The sequence below is a fragment of the Saccostrea echinata genome, unplaced genomic scaffold, assembly GCF_033153115.1.
Source record: "Saccostrea echinata isolate AGI-Se365-2 ecotype Australia unplaced genomic scaffold, CSIRO_AGI_Sech_v1 ptg000012l, whole genome shotgun sequence".
Taxonomy (NCBI): Eukaryota; Metazoa; Mollusca; class Bivalvia; order Ostreida; family Ostreidae; genus Saccostrea; species Saccostrea echinata.
This window is the reverse complement of record NW_026889761.1, coordinates 6,287,626-6,304,565: the sequence shown is the minus strand read 5'-3', so window position 1 is coordinate 6,304,565 and position 16,940 is coordinate 6,287,626. Positions and strand designations below refer to the sequence as shown.

Genomic DNA, 16,940 nt, shown 5'->3' with positions numbered 1-16,940 from the left:
CAATTTGTAATCGGTTAACCGGTTACTCGGTCGGAACGATGGTAATGGGTTAGAAAATCTGTAATCGGTTAGTCTGAAAAAAATTAAAATAGGTGTAAATTTCCTTAAAACACGATTTACAATGTTAAAAAACCCTGAATATTGATAAGTTATAACGTTTCCACATTTAATTCGGCTGATTAGGAGGTAAATAATTTAATTAAGACTCTCAAGATTGAATTTGTTGGGGGTAATTGGTCACTTTGCGAAGTGTTAATTGCTGTTTAAATACCATGTCGTTACCCAGCCTGTCTTAATTATGATATTGATTAAATCGTTTTTGAGTTCTGTTAAATGATTGCTATCTTACCCAGTCTATCCTTCGCAGTTATCTATCAAATTATGTTTTCAAACAAACATTGTAAATTATTTCAGACTCAATTTCTGCTTATGGTGACAATGCACAATGACCTTGTGTTGTAACAATATCAATTTCTGCGATATTTAAGAGATGTTTCATGGTTTCCTTATTTTTCTTGCCGTTCGAAATTGAAATAAAATATAATATATATCTTACTAATAAAGCATTAACGCCTTTTTCAGTTTTCTTGTGTATATAACTAGAGTTTACTTGAAAAATAAAATATATAGGAAAATGTGTATTTTGATACGATCAACCGATTAATCGGTCGGAACGTCTTTCGCTTAACCGATTAGCAATTCCGTATTCGGTTGCCATCCCTAATATATATATATATATATATACAGAATCTGTCTACTTGCAATACAGAAACAGCGCTAGACCGCTTGGCCATATAGGACTTTGCTTTTGATGCCTATGCAATTCACGCGGAGCCGCCCTTTAAAGTTTAATCTACCCTTATAGCCCCAACCTTCCCGGGAGGGGGGGGGGGGCTTTAATTAGAACAAACTTGAATCTACACCATGTCAGGTATCTTTTATGATGTAAGTCTCATTGTTTCTAGGTCGTTGGTTCTTGAGAAGATGTTTAAATGATCCTGGTAATTTTTCATCAATTCTCAGTTATCTTTCTCTTAAAAAGAGCGTTCCACGTCATATATCTTAACAAAAAACAATTCCCTTATCCTCAAAATTCTTTGTGCTATATTTGATAGACGTTGGCCATTTAAAAAAATGTTTAAAGTTTACAGACTACTGAAAAGCAAACGAACGCCAGGTAAAATGTGATCAGAAGATCTCACGAACTCTTTAAGCTCCCGTTTGGTTAAAACGATGTGAATTACTCTTTTTCTAATTTTCCGGACCAATTTCTGTTTACCAATGTTTTCTTTAAATCTGTCAAGTTGATTAGATTCATGACTTTCATGCCATATGCCTTGATACTTTGTATATAGTTTTCAGATCCCCCATCTGTCCATATGTCAAGCAAAACACATAGCTTATGAACTTTGAATACAAAGTTTCGAATTTTAAAATCCTACGAATTGAACAAGTTTTTCATGCGTATTATGACGATCCATATTATAACATGCATAATGAATTTCTTCTGATACTATGTAAAGCAATTTTTTGTCTCATGAAACAATTATCTTCTATTTCAGACATTTCTCCAACAAAAATGTACCTGATGAAATCAATTTCATTTGGTATTTGCTTGGTCATGTTTGCGTTTGGGTCGGATGTAATTAATGTGGTGGAGGTCAAGACCCCCTCTGGCTGGGTCAGAGGATACGAGGAACTATATAACGAGACTCAGGTATACAGATTCATAAAAATTCCATATGCCGAGCCCCCAATAGGAAATCTTCGTTTTAAGAAAACACAACCTATTGGAGAATGGAAAGGTGTCGAGGGAGTTCGAGATGTAAATGCACCACAATGTTCTCAAATTGAGGACAGATATCCTGGATTTGATACATTGGTAACTGACGAAGATTGTCTATACCTTAATATTTATGTACCCGGAAAAATTTCTGAAGATAGGAATCTGTCTGTGATGGTTTGGATTCATGGTAGTGGATTTATGTTTGGTGGCGCTAGTCAATACAAACCACAGAAGCTAGTCTTAGGAGGTGATGTAATCGTCGTTACCATTAATTATAGATTAGGTCTTCTGGGGTTCATGACACTTCATGACCCTCTTGCACCTGGAAATTACGGTCTTTGGGATCAGATCGAGGCTTTGCGGTGGGTTCAGAATAATATTGCAGCCTTTGGAGGCAATCCAAAATCCGTAACTATATTTGGAAATGCAGCGGGTGGGATAAGTGTGAGTCTTCAGACACTGATTCCATCAAACAAAGGGCTTTTTCAAAGAGCCATTTCACAAAGTGGAGTAGTTTCCTTATTTTGTTTTCCAACGAAACGTGAAGAAAAACAGACCAATGATTTGGTACTTAAGAAAACGAATTGCGAATGTAAAGGGGATATTGCAGAAACTCTTAAATGTTTGCGAGACTTACCTGTAGAGAATTTAACAGCAACTATAAAGTTGTTGGAGTTTCAGAGCCCTTTAAATGTAAGTTTTGTATTAGGTAGCATGGGTCCGACGATTGATGGCGATTTGATCAAAGATAATTTGGCATATCCAAAGTCTTGGGACGATGATGTTTATTCGTTTTTTCGTAGTATTGATTTCATGTCAGGAACTCTAGACGGAGAAGGGATTTTGGTGTATTCGATGTTATCTCAGGAAATTCAAGAACGTTTCAATTTAAACATATCAGAACGGGTACCTGTAAGCATTCTATGTGAAAGCTTTGCACCATCATATGTGAATACAGTTGCAGGAAATTTTCCGGAACTGACTCAGGAAATATGTGAGCTATACACTACCCCTGATGGCGATGACGAGCAGAGTAGGAGAGTGACCGACTTTCAGAGCGACTCATTATTCATCGTACCTAGCAACATTATGTTAGGAATTCATGCAAAAAACAACAGTCAAGCTAAAACATTCCAATACCTAATCACCAAACCGACTCCCTTTCCTTTTTTTCAAGAACCACCATCCTGGTTTAAAGGAGCTGGTCACGGCGAAGACTTGCATTTATTGTTTGGAGTGACAAGTGATCATGTTTCAGAAGAGACGCTTAAAAAGCACGATCTAGGGGCAGTAGAAAGATTGTCTAAAAATGTCATTAACTATTGGGCTATTTTCACCAAGAATGGGTAAGTGTTGATTTTTACAAGCCTTTGCAAAACCAAATCCTTTAATACCTTCCAATACTAGTATAAAAGAAAAAGTTACATTTTTATTTAACATTACTGTCGAATGCAAATTCCGATTGTTTCTATAATATCAAAGCTGCTCATATTTTTCTCCTTTCTAGTGATCCTAATTCGGAAGGTCTTCCAAACTGGCCCTCATTCAATACTCTTTCCAAAGAATATGCAATTCTGGACACTCCTATAGCAGAAGGAGAAAATCTGAAAGCTAACGCCACAGTTCTATTGAAGAAAGTCATTTCGAAAGGAAACTTTACATTTAATAATGTTAAAGACAAGAATAGTCTATGTAGTTCTCATTCAGTGAGAGTGTATCCTGTAAACTCAATTATAACCATCATATATTACACAGTAATATCATTGCATACATTTTTAGTGGTTTTGATAAGTACATAGCTATGTAATTTATAAGAAGTGTTCAATATTGGCGATTCTTGTTGATAACATATTTTAGAGATCGTACTTAAGTCATCTATAGGCACCTTAGAACACTATCATTAACCTACATTAACCACAATGTAACACAAGTCCCAGACTTGTAAGATGGTATATGCAATTTCTATCGTTGACCAGTTGAATGTGAGACTTGATAAAATAAACTAGGATTACCTTTATTGTGTGCTACCACCTTTGTGACGCTTAATAAATTGATTGGAATTCTCAAAAGTCTTAAAAACAATGCCATATAATTTTAACAGACACAAAATATAAATGTAGAAAATAAATTTAATTTGTAAATGGAGATAATCCAAATTTTCAGTTATTAAAACTTAAACTTAACAGAAAAATCATGAAAGTGGGTCTGAAAATGCTTACAAATATAAAATATCAATTTTTTTGTTGAGGCGGCGGGGGCGGGCGAAAGGCATTTACTCAAAAACTTTAAAACATTGTTCGTGGGAGATGAGGCAGAGTGACGCACATGTCACTTTTTACCCATATCAGTGTTAGGTTGATGACGTAACCTCAATAAATAGAATGAGAAATATTTTTAGTACAAGATGTTCTACATTCTGATTATTTAATAAATTCAGCATATACATGTACTTAAGAAATAATAATAAAGATGTTCGTCCATACCCCGGCTTTTGTTCTACTGTAAGATCAAGTACAGGGCCGGGATTCATAAAACTTCTTAGCATATTCTTAAGTTTAAAAAATCACTTAAGTTATATATTTTATACTTAAGTCCCTAAGTATTACTTAAATTTGGTAGAAATACTTAAGTGTAATTCATAAACATATTTAGTGCTTAAGTATTGACTTAAGGTTAAGTGTCCTCAGGAGGTGTCTTAAGTAGATAAGAAATACTTAAGTTTTCTTTATCAAGTAAAAATAATGCTTTACAGAAGACATTTTACTCTTTCAGTAAGAAACCATGCTATTACATCAAACTAGAAACTTGTTTTGACTTTGAGATGTTTATCAATTTGTAAGATGCAGCATTGTGCAATGTTGATGACAATGTTGTATCAGTTGTGATGTAATACACATAGAACTAAATACCTTCATCACAAAAGAGTGCGCTTTTTGTTCGGGAAATTGTATGCGTTGCTAGGGTGACCTAACTTAAGTGCTTTAATTTTCTCAGAATTAAACTTAGCTAAGAATTGCACTTAGAATTTATATGAATATGACTTAAGAATTTTTTCTTAGCTAAGAATTTATTTTATACTTAAGTGTGAAACTTAGCACAAATCTAAGTATGTTTATGAATCCCAGCCCAGGTCTATTGACAAACCATTTGTAGAGAACATCTTCAATGTCTTTGACTTTTCCCACCCAGACCTTTCACTCAGAGATGTTTCACATATCGAAGTAATTTCACAGCATGCAGAAAAAATTTACAGCTTCTCTGATTTTCCTTTAAACTTCAGCGAAAAAATCGCATTGTCAAAATGTAGATGGTGAAATCAATTCTGTTTTGTGCTAGTAGTCTTATACATGTATAGTTTCACCAATACTATAGTAATGTTCCGAGCATTTCTTGCATTTTGGAATACTTTGGAACTTTTCTTTCTTTCTGTTCGTGAGAAAAACAATTTATACAGATGTTCAATTTTAATTACATGGGGCACTTCAGATAATTCCCAACTTATAAATTTTGAATGAAGATAAATAAATAAGTGATTGTATGAACAAAAGGAGATTTTTTAGTTTAAGATAATAAAAATTAAAATAATAAAAGATAAAAGTTCATGAGAATGAGGGTTCAATTAAAGTACGCCAGAAATAAAGTTTCATTTGAATCGACAAAATCGTATGTGTACTGAGATGGGGAGCCCAACCCCCTCAACACACAAATTGTCTAATTGTGGCCAAGTTTTGTTTTTTTTTTTTTTTTTTTTTTTTTGTCATGATGTTTTAAATTGTATATTTCAAAATGTATCACTTCTCAATCTGTATACACATGTACATGTTTTGATTAAAATATAACTATATATAATACAAGTAAGACTTACCAGCGAAAGGAAAGGTCAGTAAGATCATTATAGTTCTGCTTATGTCAACCTTTTGTACCGGTATATAGAAACAATTTTGAGAGTGTCCAAAATTTGTTACTCCAGTATTGTTCGTAATTGTTGTGACATGTGAATTTCACCCCCTGCAAACCATAGTTATAAAGTTCACAAAACCTGTATGAATTATGGAGGCTGGATCCTGCTATGAAAATAGATCAGAATTTTGGTTAAGTATAATTTAAGTATCTACGCATAGTTTAATTAAAAATCAAAACAAAACATGGTGGTCATAATTCTTATTTTGGCACTACGGTGCTTTTTAAGGATCTTTTTGCACTGTTATTGCGACATACAAATATATATCTTTTACACAGTTTTTCTTCCAGCATTATTTATCCAAATAAATCTTGGGACCAAAAAAAGTCTCAGACACTAAAACTTGTGACAAAGAAATAGTTTCAAATTATTTCACATGATCAATTATTTGTCCTTTCTGCATTCTCAATATATATCATTTTTTCTTCTTCTTTTGCATTTAGTAAGCAATAAAAGAATTTTCTGTTATTTCCCGATCATGACAAGGAGCACACGGCGGGTGTGACCGGTCGGCAGGGGATGCTCACTCCTCCATGGCACCTGATCCCACCTCTGATGTTTGGAGGTCCGTGTTTGCTCTGCTTCTATGTTGTATTGTTTAATGGACTCTTAAGCTTGAATACTGTTCGTTATCTCCATATATTTCATTCAGCCTGCATGGAAAATTGAAATCAAGGGTAAATAACAGTACTGTAAATTATACTTTCATTTTCTTCTAAAAAAAAAAAATCCACCACAAAATTCTTAACTCTTTATGTTTTTGCATGGAATTGAATCATGGATTTTCGACTAAATATCGTTTAATTGGAAATAAAGAGTCCCGATTTATCCTTATAATTAAGATATGCAGCAGAACTTTCGAAAAGTAGGCCAGGAAAAAAGTCTGCTCAAATGTTCAGGATTAAACCTCCTTCACAATTTTCGTAGTAAAAGTTGTTGCATGTATATATACAAATTCGACTGAGGAAGACAAAACTACTTGGCTAATTTTGCAAATGACCATCACTCAAGACTTAAACAGATACTTTAGTTCGTTTAAAAGAAATTTACTGCATGGAAAGGCGTACAAAAAACCATTACAAACAAAATAAAGAGATTCTGTTCAATGATTGATTGATTGATTGATTGATTGATTGTAGTTTTACGTCCCATTCGAGAATTTTTCACTCATATAGAGACGTCACCATATACCGTTGAAGGGCTTCAAATTTAGACCTTTACTCGGCACTCAGGGTCATTGAGCAGTGAGGGGTCTTTATCGTGCCAACGCCTGCTGTGACACGGGGCCACGGTTTTTAAGGTCTCATCCGAAGGACCCGCAACTTTCACTTCAAAGTGCCGAGCGCATGGCGAAGGAACAGTTGCTACCCATTTTTTATCAACTTAGGTCAGTCGCGGCCGAGATTCGAATTCGACCTCCCGATCACGAAGCGAGCGCTCTACCGTCTGACAAATTCATAGCTGAGCAAACATAGAACCTACAAAACGTCAGAGACTGGAGCAGGTGCTCATCCCCTGTACACCGGTCACACTCGCTGTGTGATCCTTATTATGATCGGGCAAACGGGGAACAAATCCATGGACAATTCAGGGAAAATTATGGCTGAATAATTTCAGTGTACAACGTCAGTCAACATTCGGATTAATGAGAGATTGCATTTGTTGACAAGATCCTTGTATTGACCAGAAAATTTGCGAAATGTTGACTTTAAACGACAGTGTTGATATTCTTGTTTCATCATTTTATATGTCTATAGCTTGCATATCGACTCAACTTGAAGACATAAACTCCATATACAGGTGATAATGGTATACTGCTACATAAATGAAGGCGATAGAAAAAATGAAATAATCTTGTTTTTCAGAAACTTTTGTCTCGACATCAGAATTAAGTCATGGATCTGTGATCATGGATATTGCAACTCATTGGCTTTTCAAATTTCCACTTTTTACGGAAGAGAATATTGCTTAAACAACTCGTTTGTTCCTTAAACTTCAATTGTCCAACAAAGGAATTGACGCAGTAAATATTACTTATATTACTTATACGAAGGTAGGGAAGATGCTTGGTCCCCCTACGAACCCCCCACCCCACCCCACACACACACACACTCACACAAACACACACTAACACCAATTCGTTCCCTATAACTAACATTTTTTTTTTTATAATTCTTAAATTTATAAATTGTTAACTATTTCATTGCCAAATATGTACATGTTTTATAAACACAAAAAAATGTATAGGTACCAATGTACAACTATTTCCATAAACGGGTTCAATTTCTCAACCTGTGCATATATGATTGAATAAAACATGTCCAAATAAAGGCATATACGATCTTTAGATAAACGGGTTTTTAAAAAGAAAGTTAAGTCGGTCATACCTAAGAATACATCATTCACAAATCTCTTGTCCGTCAAAACTATTTAAATATCACAGATACTGCTTGCTTAGTTGGTTTTTTTTTTAATAAAGTCGACACATCGTTGCAACACTTAACAGCTTATTGCGGTGAAAAAGGTAAGTGATCAAAGATCAAAACTCTTAAATTCATTAAATATATCTTAGCTTATTTTTATATCTGCGTAGAATAGGTATGTTCTACCTCCGTGGGCAGTTATACAGATATTTGCTTTTTTAATTTTCTTTTTAAAAAAATGTTGAGCATGAATTTATATTACGCAAAAGTTTGATTCACCTTGATTCAATAGCCCAAACATTTACTTTGGTCAAGATAATTGTGAAATACAACGAAAAATATATTCATTACTATCGCTATCAATGAATCTATCTCTATCCACACGTTTAATGAAAAATAAAAATCTTCAACTTCTCAGAATTTAAATGTTGTGAATTTTAAAATCATACAAATTAAACATGTTTAACAATTGCTCATTTTGGTGAATTTCAGTCTAGCATATTAAACATTACCCGTCTTGATATTTGCTTTACTTTTTTCTAAAGAAATTTTTTTTGTTTTCTTTCAGACTTTCTATCTAAAAAATGAACCATATCCCATTGATAAGTGTTTGGATATGCATGGTCATCTTTGCATTTGGGTCTGATGTCATTAATGTAGTGGAGGTCATGACCCCCTCTGGTTGGGTTAGGGGATACGAGGAATTACATAACGAAGGGCAGGTGTACAGATTCGTAAAAATTCCTTATGCTCAACCTCCATTAGGAGATTTGCGTTTCCGAAAACCAAAACCCATTGGATATTGGGAAGGAGTGGAGGGTATTCGAGGAGTAAATGCACCACAGTGTTCTCAAATGCCGTCCCCAACGCCTGGATTTGACGTACTGGAAACCGACGAAGATTGTCTATACCTTAATATATATGTACCTGGAAAAATTTCTGAATATAGAAATCTGTCTGTGATGGTTTGGATTCATGGTGGGGGATTTGTGTTTGGTGGAGCTAGTCAGTACAAACCTCAGAAGTTAGTTCTAGGAGGTGATGTAATTGTTGTTACCATAAATTATAGATTAGGTATTCTGGGGTTTTTGAATCTGCACGACCCTCTAGCACCTGGAAATTACGGTCTTTGGGATCAGATCGAGGCTTTGCGGTGGGTTCAGAATAACATTGCAGCATTCGGAGGCAACCAAAAATCCGTGACAATATTTGGACAGTCAGCTGGTGCCATGAGTGTGAGTCTTCAGACACTGATCCCATCAAACAAAGGGCTTTTTCAAAGAGCCATTTCACAAAGTGGAGTAGCTTCATTTTTTTCTATTTCGAGAACACGAGAAGAAAAACAGACCAATGATATGGTACTTAAGAAAACAAATTGCAAATGTAAAGTGAATATTGAAGAAACTCTAAAATGTTTGCGAGAAGTACCTGCAGAAAAACTAACAGCGACAATAGACATGACAGAATTTCAGAAACCTTTAAATTTAACTTTTGTGCTTGGTAGCTTGGTTCCCTCAGTTGATGACGATTTGTTCAAAGAAAATTTGGCATATCCAAAGTCTTGGGACGACGAGGTTTATCGCTTTTTCCGAAGCATTGATTTCATATCAGGAACTTTAAACGGAGAGGGAAATATGTTGTATATGATGTTTTCTACAGAAATTCAAAAAAAGTTTGGATTCAACCCATTGGAACGGGTTCCCTTAAATGTTTTATGTGAAATAACTGCGCCATTATTCGTAGATATAGTTGCTGGAAATATTCCGGAACTAACTCAGGAAATCTGCGAGTTTTACACTTCCTTTAAAGGTGACGATGAGCAGAGTATGAAAGTGGCTGATTTCCACGGTGACTCATGGTTTATCGTACCTAGCAATAACATGTTAGAAATTCATGCAAAAAACAACAATAAATCTAAAACATTTCAATATTTAATCACCAAACCAAGTCCTTTTCCCTTTTTTCAAGAACCACCATCCTGGTTCAAAGGGGCTGCTCACGGCGACGAATTGCATCTTATGTTTAATGTGACTCACGATCATGTCCCAGAGGAGACTTTGAAAAAACATGACCTTGTGGCCGTAGAGAAGTTGTCTAAAGACGTCATTAAATATTGGACTAATTTTGCCAAATATGGGTGGGTATTGTTTCTTTCAAGCTTTTGGAAAAGCTTAATATTTCATTTTATGAAATAAAAATCGTATTGCATACTGTGGAATCATTTAAATTCGTGGGGGTCAATGTTCGTGGGCAAGCAAAATTTCATTGTTTCGTGGGGATGTAATTTCGTGGGCAGCTCATTTATTTGGTAGATTTAATTAATCAGTACGCTGACCAAAAAAAAATTGTTCGTGAGGATGTAAATTCGTGGTTTAGGTTGACCCACGAAATCCACGAACATTGATCCCCCACGAACAATGATGATTCCACAGTACTTTTTTTTAAATTTCCATTTGTTGTTACAGTTGAATGCAGTTTTTTTAAAAAGATTTTGTAATATTCAAAGCTGCCCATATTTTTATTCTTTATAGTGATCCCAATGCGGAAGGACTTCCAAACTGGCCGTCATTTGATACTCTCACCAAGAAATATGCAATCCTGGACACTCCAATAACAGAAGGAGAAAGTCTCAAAGCTAACGCCACGCATCTTCTTAAAAAAGTATATCTCAAAGGGCAACCTAATGATACGCAGGATGAATTATACAACAGTAGTCCATGTACTTCGGACTCTGTAAACTTGAGTCCTTTAAAATCGACAATGACTGTAACATACTACACAGTGATGTCATTGCACGTATTTCTACTGCTTTTGCTTTAGCTTCATTATTTTGTATGTTGCGTTTTATGATCAGTAAAATTTTTAATCAGTGATAAAAGAAAAATAAACGTTCAAATATAGAAATAAAAAAGGATATTTTTTATATTGTTTCAGAAATAAAAGAATTACATCCAGTATAATCCTTAATATATCAAAATTCAGCACGTTGATTTTAATAAAATCTTCAAATATAATGCATTTTTTGTTTCAATCATGGTTGCGAACAAATAAAAGGACGTCCTTGTATTAAAAAAAGGACAGGGTTAAGCGTCCAATCCCAATGTTGGGCAAAAAGAAGAAGTAGATTGGAATTACCAAGATGTAAATTTACGGAGTATTATTTAAAAAATTAACAAAATTAACAAATTAACAGAGAAAGAATGCTATGATCGTGTCCAGTATCAACATTCCTTAACTCTTAGTGGTTATCCCCCATTAATTTGAAGGATTTGATTTTTGTGAAGGTATGTGAGACTAGCCAAAACTAAAAACCTCAATATTTTTATAAATAAGATTCGCTAACTTGTTTATGTCATTTTCATTTTGAAAAGTATCTTGGGTTGTATACGGTTTATTATCTCTAGAATTATTTTGCATTTATAAAGTGCTCAATGCTCCTCCAGCAAATGAAATACATGTAGTTAAATCAATTGAATGGCTACAACTATTTGTAAATATTAATTTGCTGTAACAGGTATAATACTTTAAATGCATATTTGTCAGCTAAAAAAAATGTTAGCCTTGAAAGTAGCCACAGCCACATCTCAATATATTACACTGTTCTTCAGAAAATAGCATTTTATTTGAAAACCCACATATATCAATGGTGTAAACACAGCACAGGGAAATTAATGTTTGAAAAAAAATTACCATTAAAAAGTTCGCCAAATGAGATTTTAAAACATGAATAGTGAATGAATGTGTGCAATTTAAACAAGATGCCTGGCCCACAATGTCACTAGAGTCATCCTAGCATTAGTGTTCTTCAGATTTTTAAGAGATTCTTATGAAAAAAATATCTGATCCACTCTGGGGTCATCCAAGTTTGATTCCACCTATCATGAGTATGTTTCAATAGCAATATGACTAATGATTTGCTGTTATGAAGAAAAGGATTTCATAAATTTTTTCTTGTAAACATGCATTTATTTGTAACATTTGATCGCAGATTTTATTGAGTATCCTCATCTTGTAAGCCAATAGTCAATGATTTGTCAAAAAACGTGCAAGAAAAACAAATTTGGAATGGTTTAATATTAATATTTTGATGTGGCCCTAACTGCCATGATTTGAACAGACTTGAATTTGCACTTCTTGAGAATGCTTGCATATAATTAGGAGTAATCATACCTACTTGTTCGTAAGAGGAAGATTTTTGTCATATATATTTCTATGTAAAACTTTGATATTAAAGACGACAGAGGACAGATAGATAGAATCAGAAACTCTTTGATCAATAAAGCTTACTTGAGCCTTTCCCTCAAGTGAGTTAAAATGTAAAACGTATTCGATTATTGTAAAAAAAAAAGTCTCCAAAAAGAACAGAACATAAGGATAATAAAAAAAAATTCCTTAATTTAACCTCAATAACTTTTTTTTGCAAATTTTTTGCATATCCTTTATCAAGAACACTAATTATTCATTATTGTAAACTTGTGGAAAGTTCAAATATGTATTTTAAAGTTGTACCTAGTCATCATTATATGTCCTTTTTGTGTTGTTAAGAAAAAACTTGAAATGCATGCGTACATGCTAAAATGAAAATCAAAAATAATTGTTTCCATATGCCCAATCTGGTTTGTTGCAGTGGTAGGTAGTAGATAAACAGCTGGGAAATATAAATCTGAAAAATGATGCAGGCAACGTTATCTCAAAGGACAAAGCCAAGGAGGTTAGGAGAGGGGTCTAACGTGAATTTGCCCTTTCCCTTGAATTAGACCTGAGGGGAGATTTCCTGACCTAAATGCAATGTAAAAAAAGGAACAAGAGTACTGGACCGAAGACAGTGAGCCTTTTTTTTGTGCAGTTGTGTTTGCTGACAGGCTGGTCTAAAATTTAAATATTTGCGAGAAAGATTAGTCCGACTCTACTAAATATCAGTTACAACTTGTTTACTTTAGACCATAATATGGATAGAACATATGAATACTGCTGCGAAATCTGGATTCTTTGTCACATTTCTTCCATCCCAAAGCGCCTTCCTCATATCTTGATGTGCCCAGTCTTAGGCCATGCAAATGTCATAAAAATTTTCAGATTTTGAACTAAATATGGGTGCGTTCAAAAAATTTAACTAGCTTATGCTAAGAGGAATCTGTTCATCAACTAATGGACTGAATGACATTAACACTGAGCTAAGCTTTCTTGCAACAAACTCCCCTTTTATTTGAAAATATTTTTTCCCTCTGTAGATTCAATCAGAGATTTATTATCAAGCAATAATCCAGTGCCTATAGAGGTTGAATTTATAACCTAAGACTTAAATGAATTTGAAGTATTATGTTTATTAAAGTTTTTGAATTCTAACCACATTTGGCTATCGAAAGCGACTCTAGTATCTGCCTTATTATAAAAAGTAGAAAGGGATAGAGGTAAATGACTCTGTGTAATACTAATTACAAGTATAAGCGTTTTGAAACAGATCTTTAAAATATGAAGCTTGTAAGTTAAATCGTTTCTATTAATTTTGGTTGAGTTATCCAAACACATGTAGCTTGTTAAGGTAAAATGAATTACAAGTAACCAAACGTGTATAGCACAATGAAATATATGGAGATAACGAACAGTATTCAAGCTCAAAAGTCCATTAAACATTACAAAATAGGAGCAGAGCAAACACAGACCTCCAAAACGTCAGAGGTGGGATCAGGCGCCATGGAGGAGTGAGCATCCCCTGCCGACCGGTCACACCCGCCGTGTGCTCCTTGTCATGATCGGGAAATGACGGAAAAATCCGTCGACAATTCAGTGTGTAAATAATCGCCTAACAATTAGTATGAAAAATATCAAACGTAAGTTAATTTCAACAAACGGATATAAGGTGAACTGGAACATATTGTAAATGTACGAAAGAAACTATAAATAAAAGAAATATTCCAATGAATTATACGCATAAGAATATTAAAGTCATGAATAAAAGGGTATGTAAATCAAATCCATTGAAGATCATTTTCTCAAATTTAATTGACAAGAAACATACTGGTATGAAATATGTTATAGTTCACGAAAAACTGCAATCTTTTTACTTTAACATATAGATGTTATTCTTTAATAATATATCAGACAGAATAAAGCTACCACCTCATCCAATTTTCTGCTGAACTTGTTTTGTGCTTGAAATCTTCAGTAAATATACACACATGGTCAAAAATGCTTTGCCTGTATTCATTTTCAAATCATTTTGAAGTCTGGAATATTCTCGTGAATTTGATATTCAATCATTATTTTAGTGTGTATTTGCAAGTGCCTCTTGTGTTTATATTTTAGAAGATTTTAATTCTCTGCTCCTGAAAATAACGGTTGTTCAGTTTCAGTTAAAGAGCGAAGAGGTTGGCGTTTCTTTCTACAATTATTTGAAGAAGAAAAAAATAAGTAAATAAATAAATAAATAAAAATAAATAGAGGAAATGAAAAGAGAATTTAAAAAAAACAAAGACATGAAAGTTATGAGAAGAGGGTAAAATCAAAGTACCTGATAAACCAGGCAACCTCAGTGTGTGCGATAGTAGAAAAGATGTAAGCTCAACCCCCAAAATACACAACCTAAGAATGTGTTTTGCAATTCTTTAAATTGCTTTGAAATTTATCACATTATCTGTGTTAAAAGCTCATACAATGTATAAAACATTACCAAATAAGCACACATACAACTTATGAGACTTACAACAAAAGAGAAAAAATCCGGTCAGATCTTTAAATACACCGTTTATTAATTCCCTTTTGTGAACAGAGTTAAAATCTAGTCTGCTGATAATATTTAAATTTAACAGATACAGATTTCTACGTGGATTTTAACATGTCAACACAGAAATGCACCGCATAAAGCTTTCCTTCGCCAACTATGGATAGATCTTGATACTAAAAAGCTTTCGGCAAATCTCATCCTTACAAGCATTGTAATACAAAAGAAAGATGTTTTGCTTACTCTGATATATTCATTTTAGGCTTTTAAAATTTTCTGTTTAACCAATATTACTATTTGAAACTATTTGTTTCCTCATTTTTTTCGTATTTTCTTTCTCCTGGTGACCCAAATGCAGAAGATCTGCAAACCTTCGATATTATCAACAAAAATACACTATTCTGGACACTCCATGAACAGGGGGAGAAAATCTCGAGGCGTGCGCCACACTTCTTTAAAAAGAATCATTTTAAAAGGGAGTGATCTATGTTATGCATGATAAATTATATCATTTTTCAAATGTATTTCTATATTCTTGTGTTTTACTACAAGTATCTATAATATAGCAGCAATGTCATTTCTAGTGATTTTGCGCAGAACATAGCGTGTAAATTTTTTGGTGTTCATTATGAAAAATGCCTGCTTTTAAATTGACATTAGGGGGCGACACTGTGATACAAGAGATTAAAATCCGAGTTAAAACTGCTAATAATATTAGTACTTTATTTATCCAGAGTTTAATGATTGATACTTTTGAGATACAATTTAATTAAACCATATATCTGATGGAATCATTGACTTCTATTTCCTTTTACCTATATTTTCTAAATTTCTTTATATATTTGACATAAAACATTTACCTCCAGTTTTAAAACACACACAAATTGAATGCTCTCTTTTTTTTTAACATGTGTTAACCATTTCAAAAATGCTTAAATGTATCTTGTATGATATGCATATTTTTATTAGTATTACATTTTTCCATTGAAAAAATTAAGAAAAGATCATTCTTGATAATGGATGCGTTCATTTCTTACAATCAAATAATTTTTTATCACATTGTGAAATTTTGACTGAGAAACAGCGCTTTATTATGTTTATTAATATGAATTTAATCGGTATGACACTAAATATTTCTTTTCATATACACCTCATATTTCTAATTTTATGTTACGAGAATGAATTATAACTCTTCCAAATCTACGTGTTAAATTTTCTTCAATTCATAGTCTTACATAAAAATCATTTCTTAAAAAAAGTGGCGCTTCATGCCTCATACTATTTTCATTTCAATCCCATGCTAAAGCTCTTTATGAAAATCAGTGTTAAGAAGTTTTGTTTTTTAAATGCAAAATTTGGACCAGAAGGTCAAAACCTCTCTATCTCACTCCAGAAATTAGATTTTTACAAAGTATTTCATAATAATGCATTTAACGTTACCACGATCCAAAGGTCTGTATACAAATCAAGCAACATGCATAATGAAACATACAAAATTGATTTAGCACGTTGCTGCAAACCAACTTTTATTCGCATGCACGAGAAAACATTTTTTAAAATAAAAATATTATATGCTTTTGTTTACCATAGTCCATTCTTAAAGAACTTTTTAATTATTCAGGGAGACTTTAATTGCATTCTTGCACACATATAATTTGATGATTTTTTCATATGAGTAAGGATCGATAACTTAGAGTTTATACTGAAATTGTACTCTATGAAGTTCTGTTAATGTAATTACGAAGCTGTAATTGTGTCATACAGATATAAGTGAAATATTCTTTTCCTTTTTGGGTGTGATTGGGGTGTTCGATGTTGGTTCATCTTTTCGGACTCTCTGTTTTGGTAAATCAAATAATCATGCAAAGATGTTAACTTATCGCGAACATACAATAGTTACAATAAGAAGAAAGTTATTTATTTTTGTTAATTATTGCATTAATTAAAGCAGTAAGTCAGAGCTATGACTAGGTTTTTGGAAAGGGGGATATCTGATTGTTAGGAAGGCGAACCCTTCCTCTAAAACAATTTTGATTTATATACGTTGGT

At 33.4% G+C, this 16,940-nt stretch overlaps 2 protein-coding genes across 2 annotated transcripts; both read left to right on the top strand.

Annotated features, from left to right (window-relative positions):
* Positions 1–1,588: 1,588 nt before the first annotated feature.
* Positions 1,589–3,792, top strand: LOC133185726 (liver carboxylesterase B-1-like). Its single transcript, XM_061321026.1, has 3 exons — positions 1,589–3,132; positions 3,294–3,492; positions 3,763–3,792. The coding sequence occupies exons 1-3, from the start codon at positions 1,589–1,591 to the stop codon at positions 3,790–3,792; spliced, it is 1,773 nt and encodes a 590-aa protein (XP_061177010.1).
* A 4,977-nt stretch (positions 3,793–8,769) lies between these two features.
* Positions 8,770–11,405, top strand: LOC133185725 (acetylcholinesterase-like). The gene is made up of 3 exons (XM_061321025.1): positions 8,770–10,307; positions 10,702–10,903; positions 11,364–11,405. Exons 1-3 carry the CDS (start codon positions 8,791–8,793, stop codon positions 11,403–11,405), a joined length of 1,761 nt encoding a protein of 586 aa, XP_061177009.1. The 5' UTR covers positions 8,770–8,790.
* Positions 11,406–16,940: the final 5,535 nt, after the last annotated feature.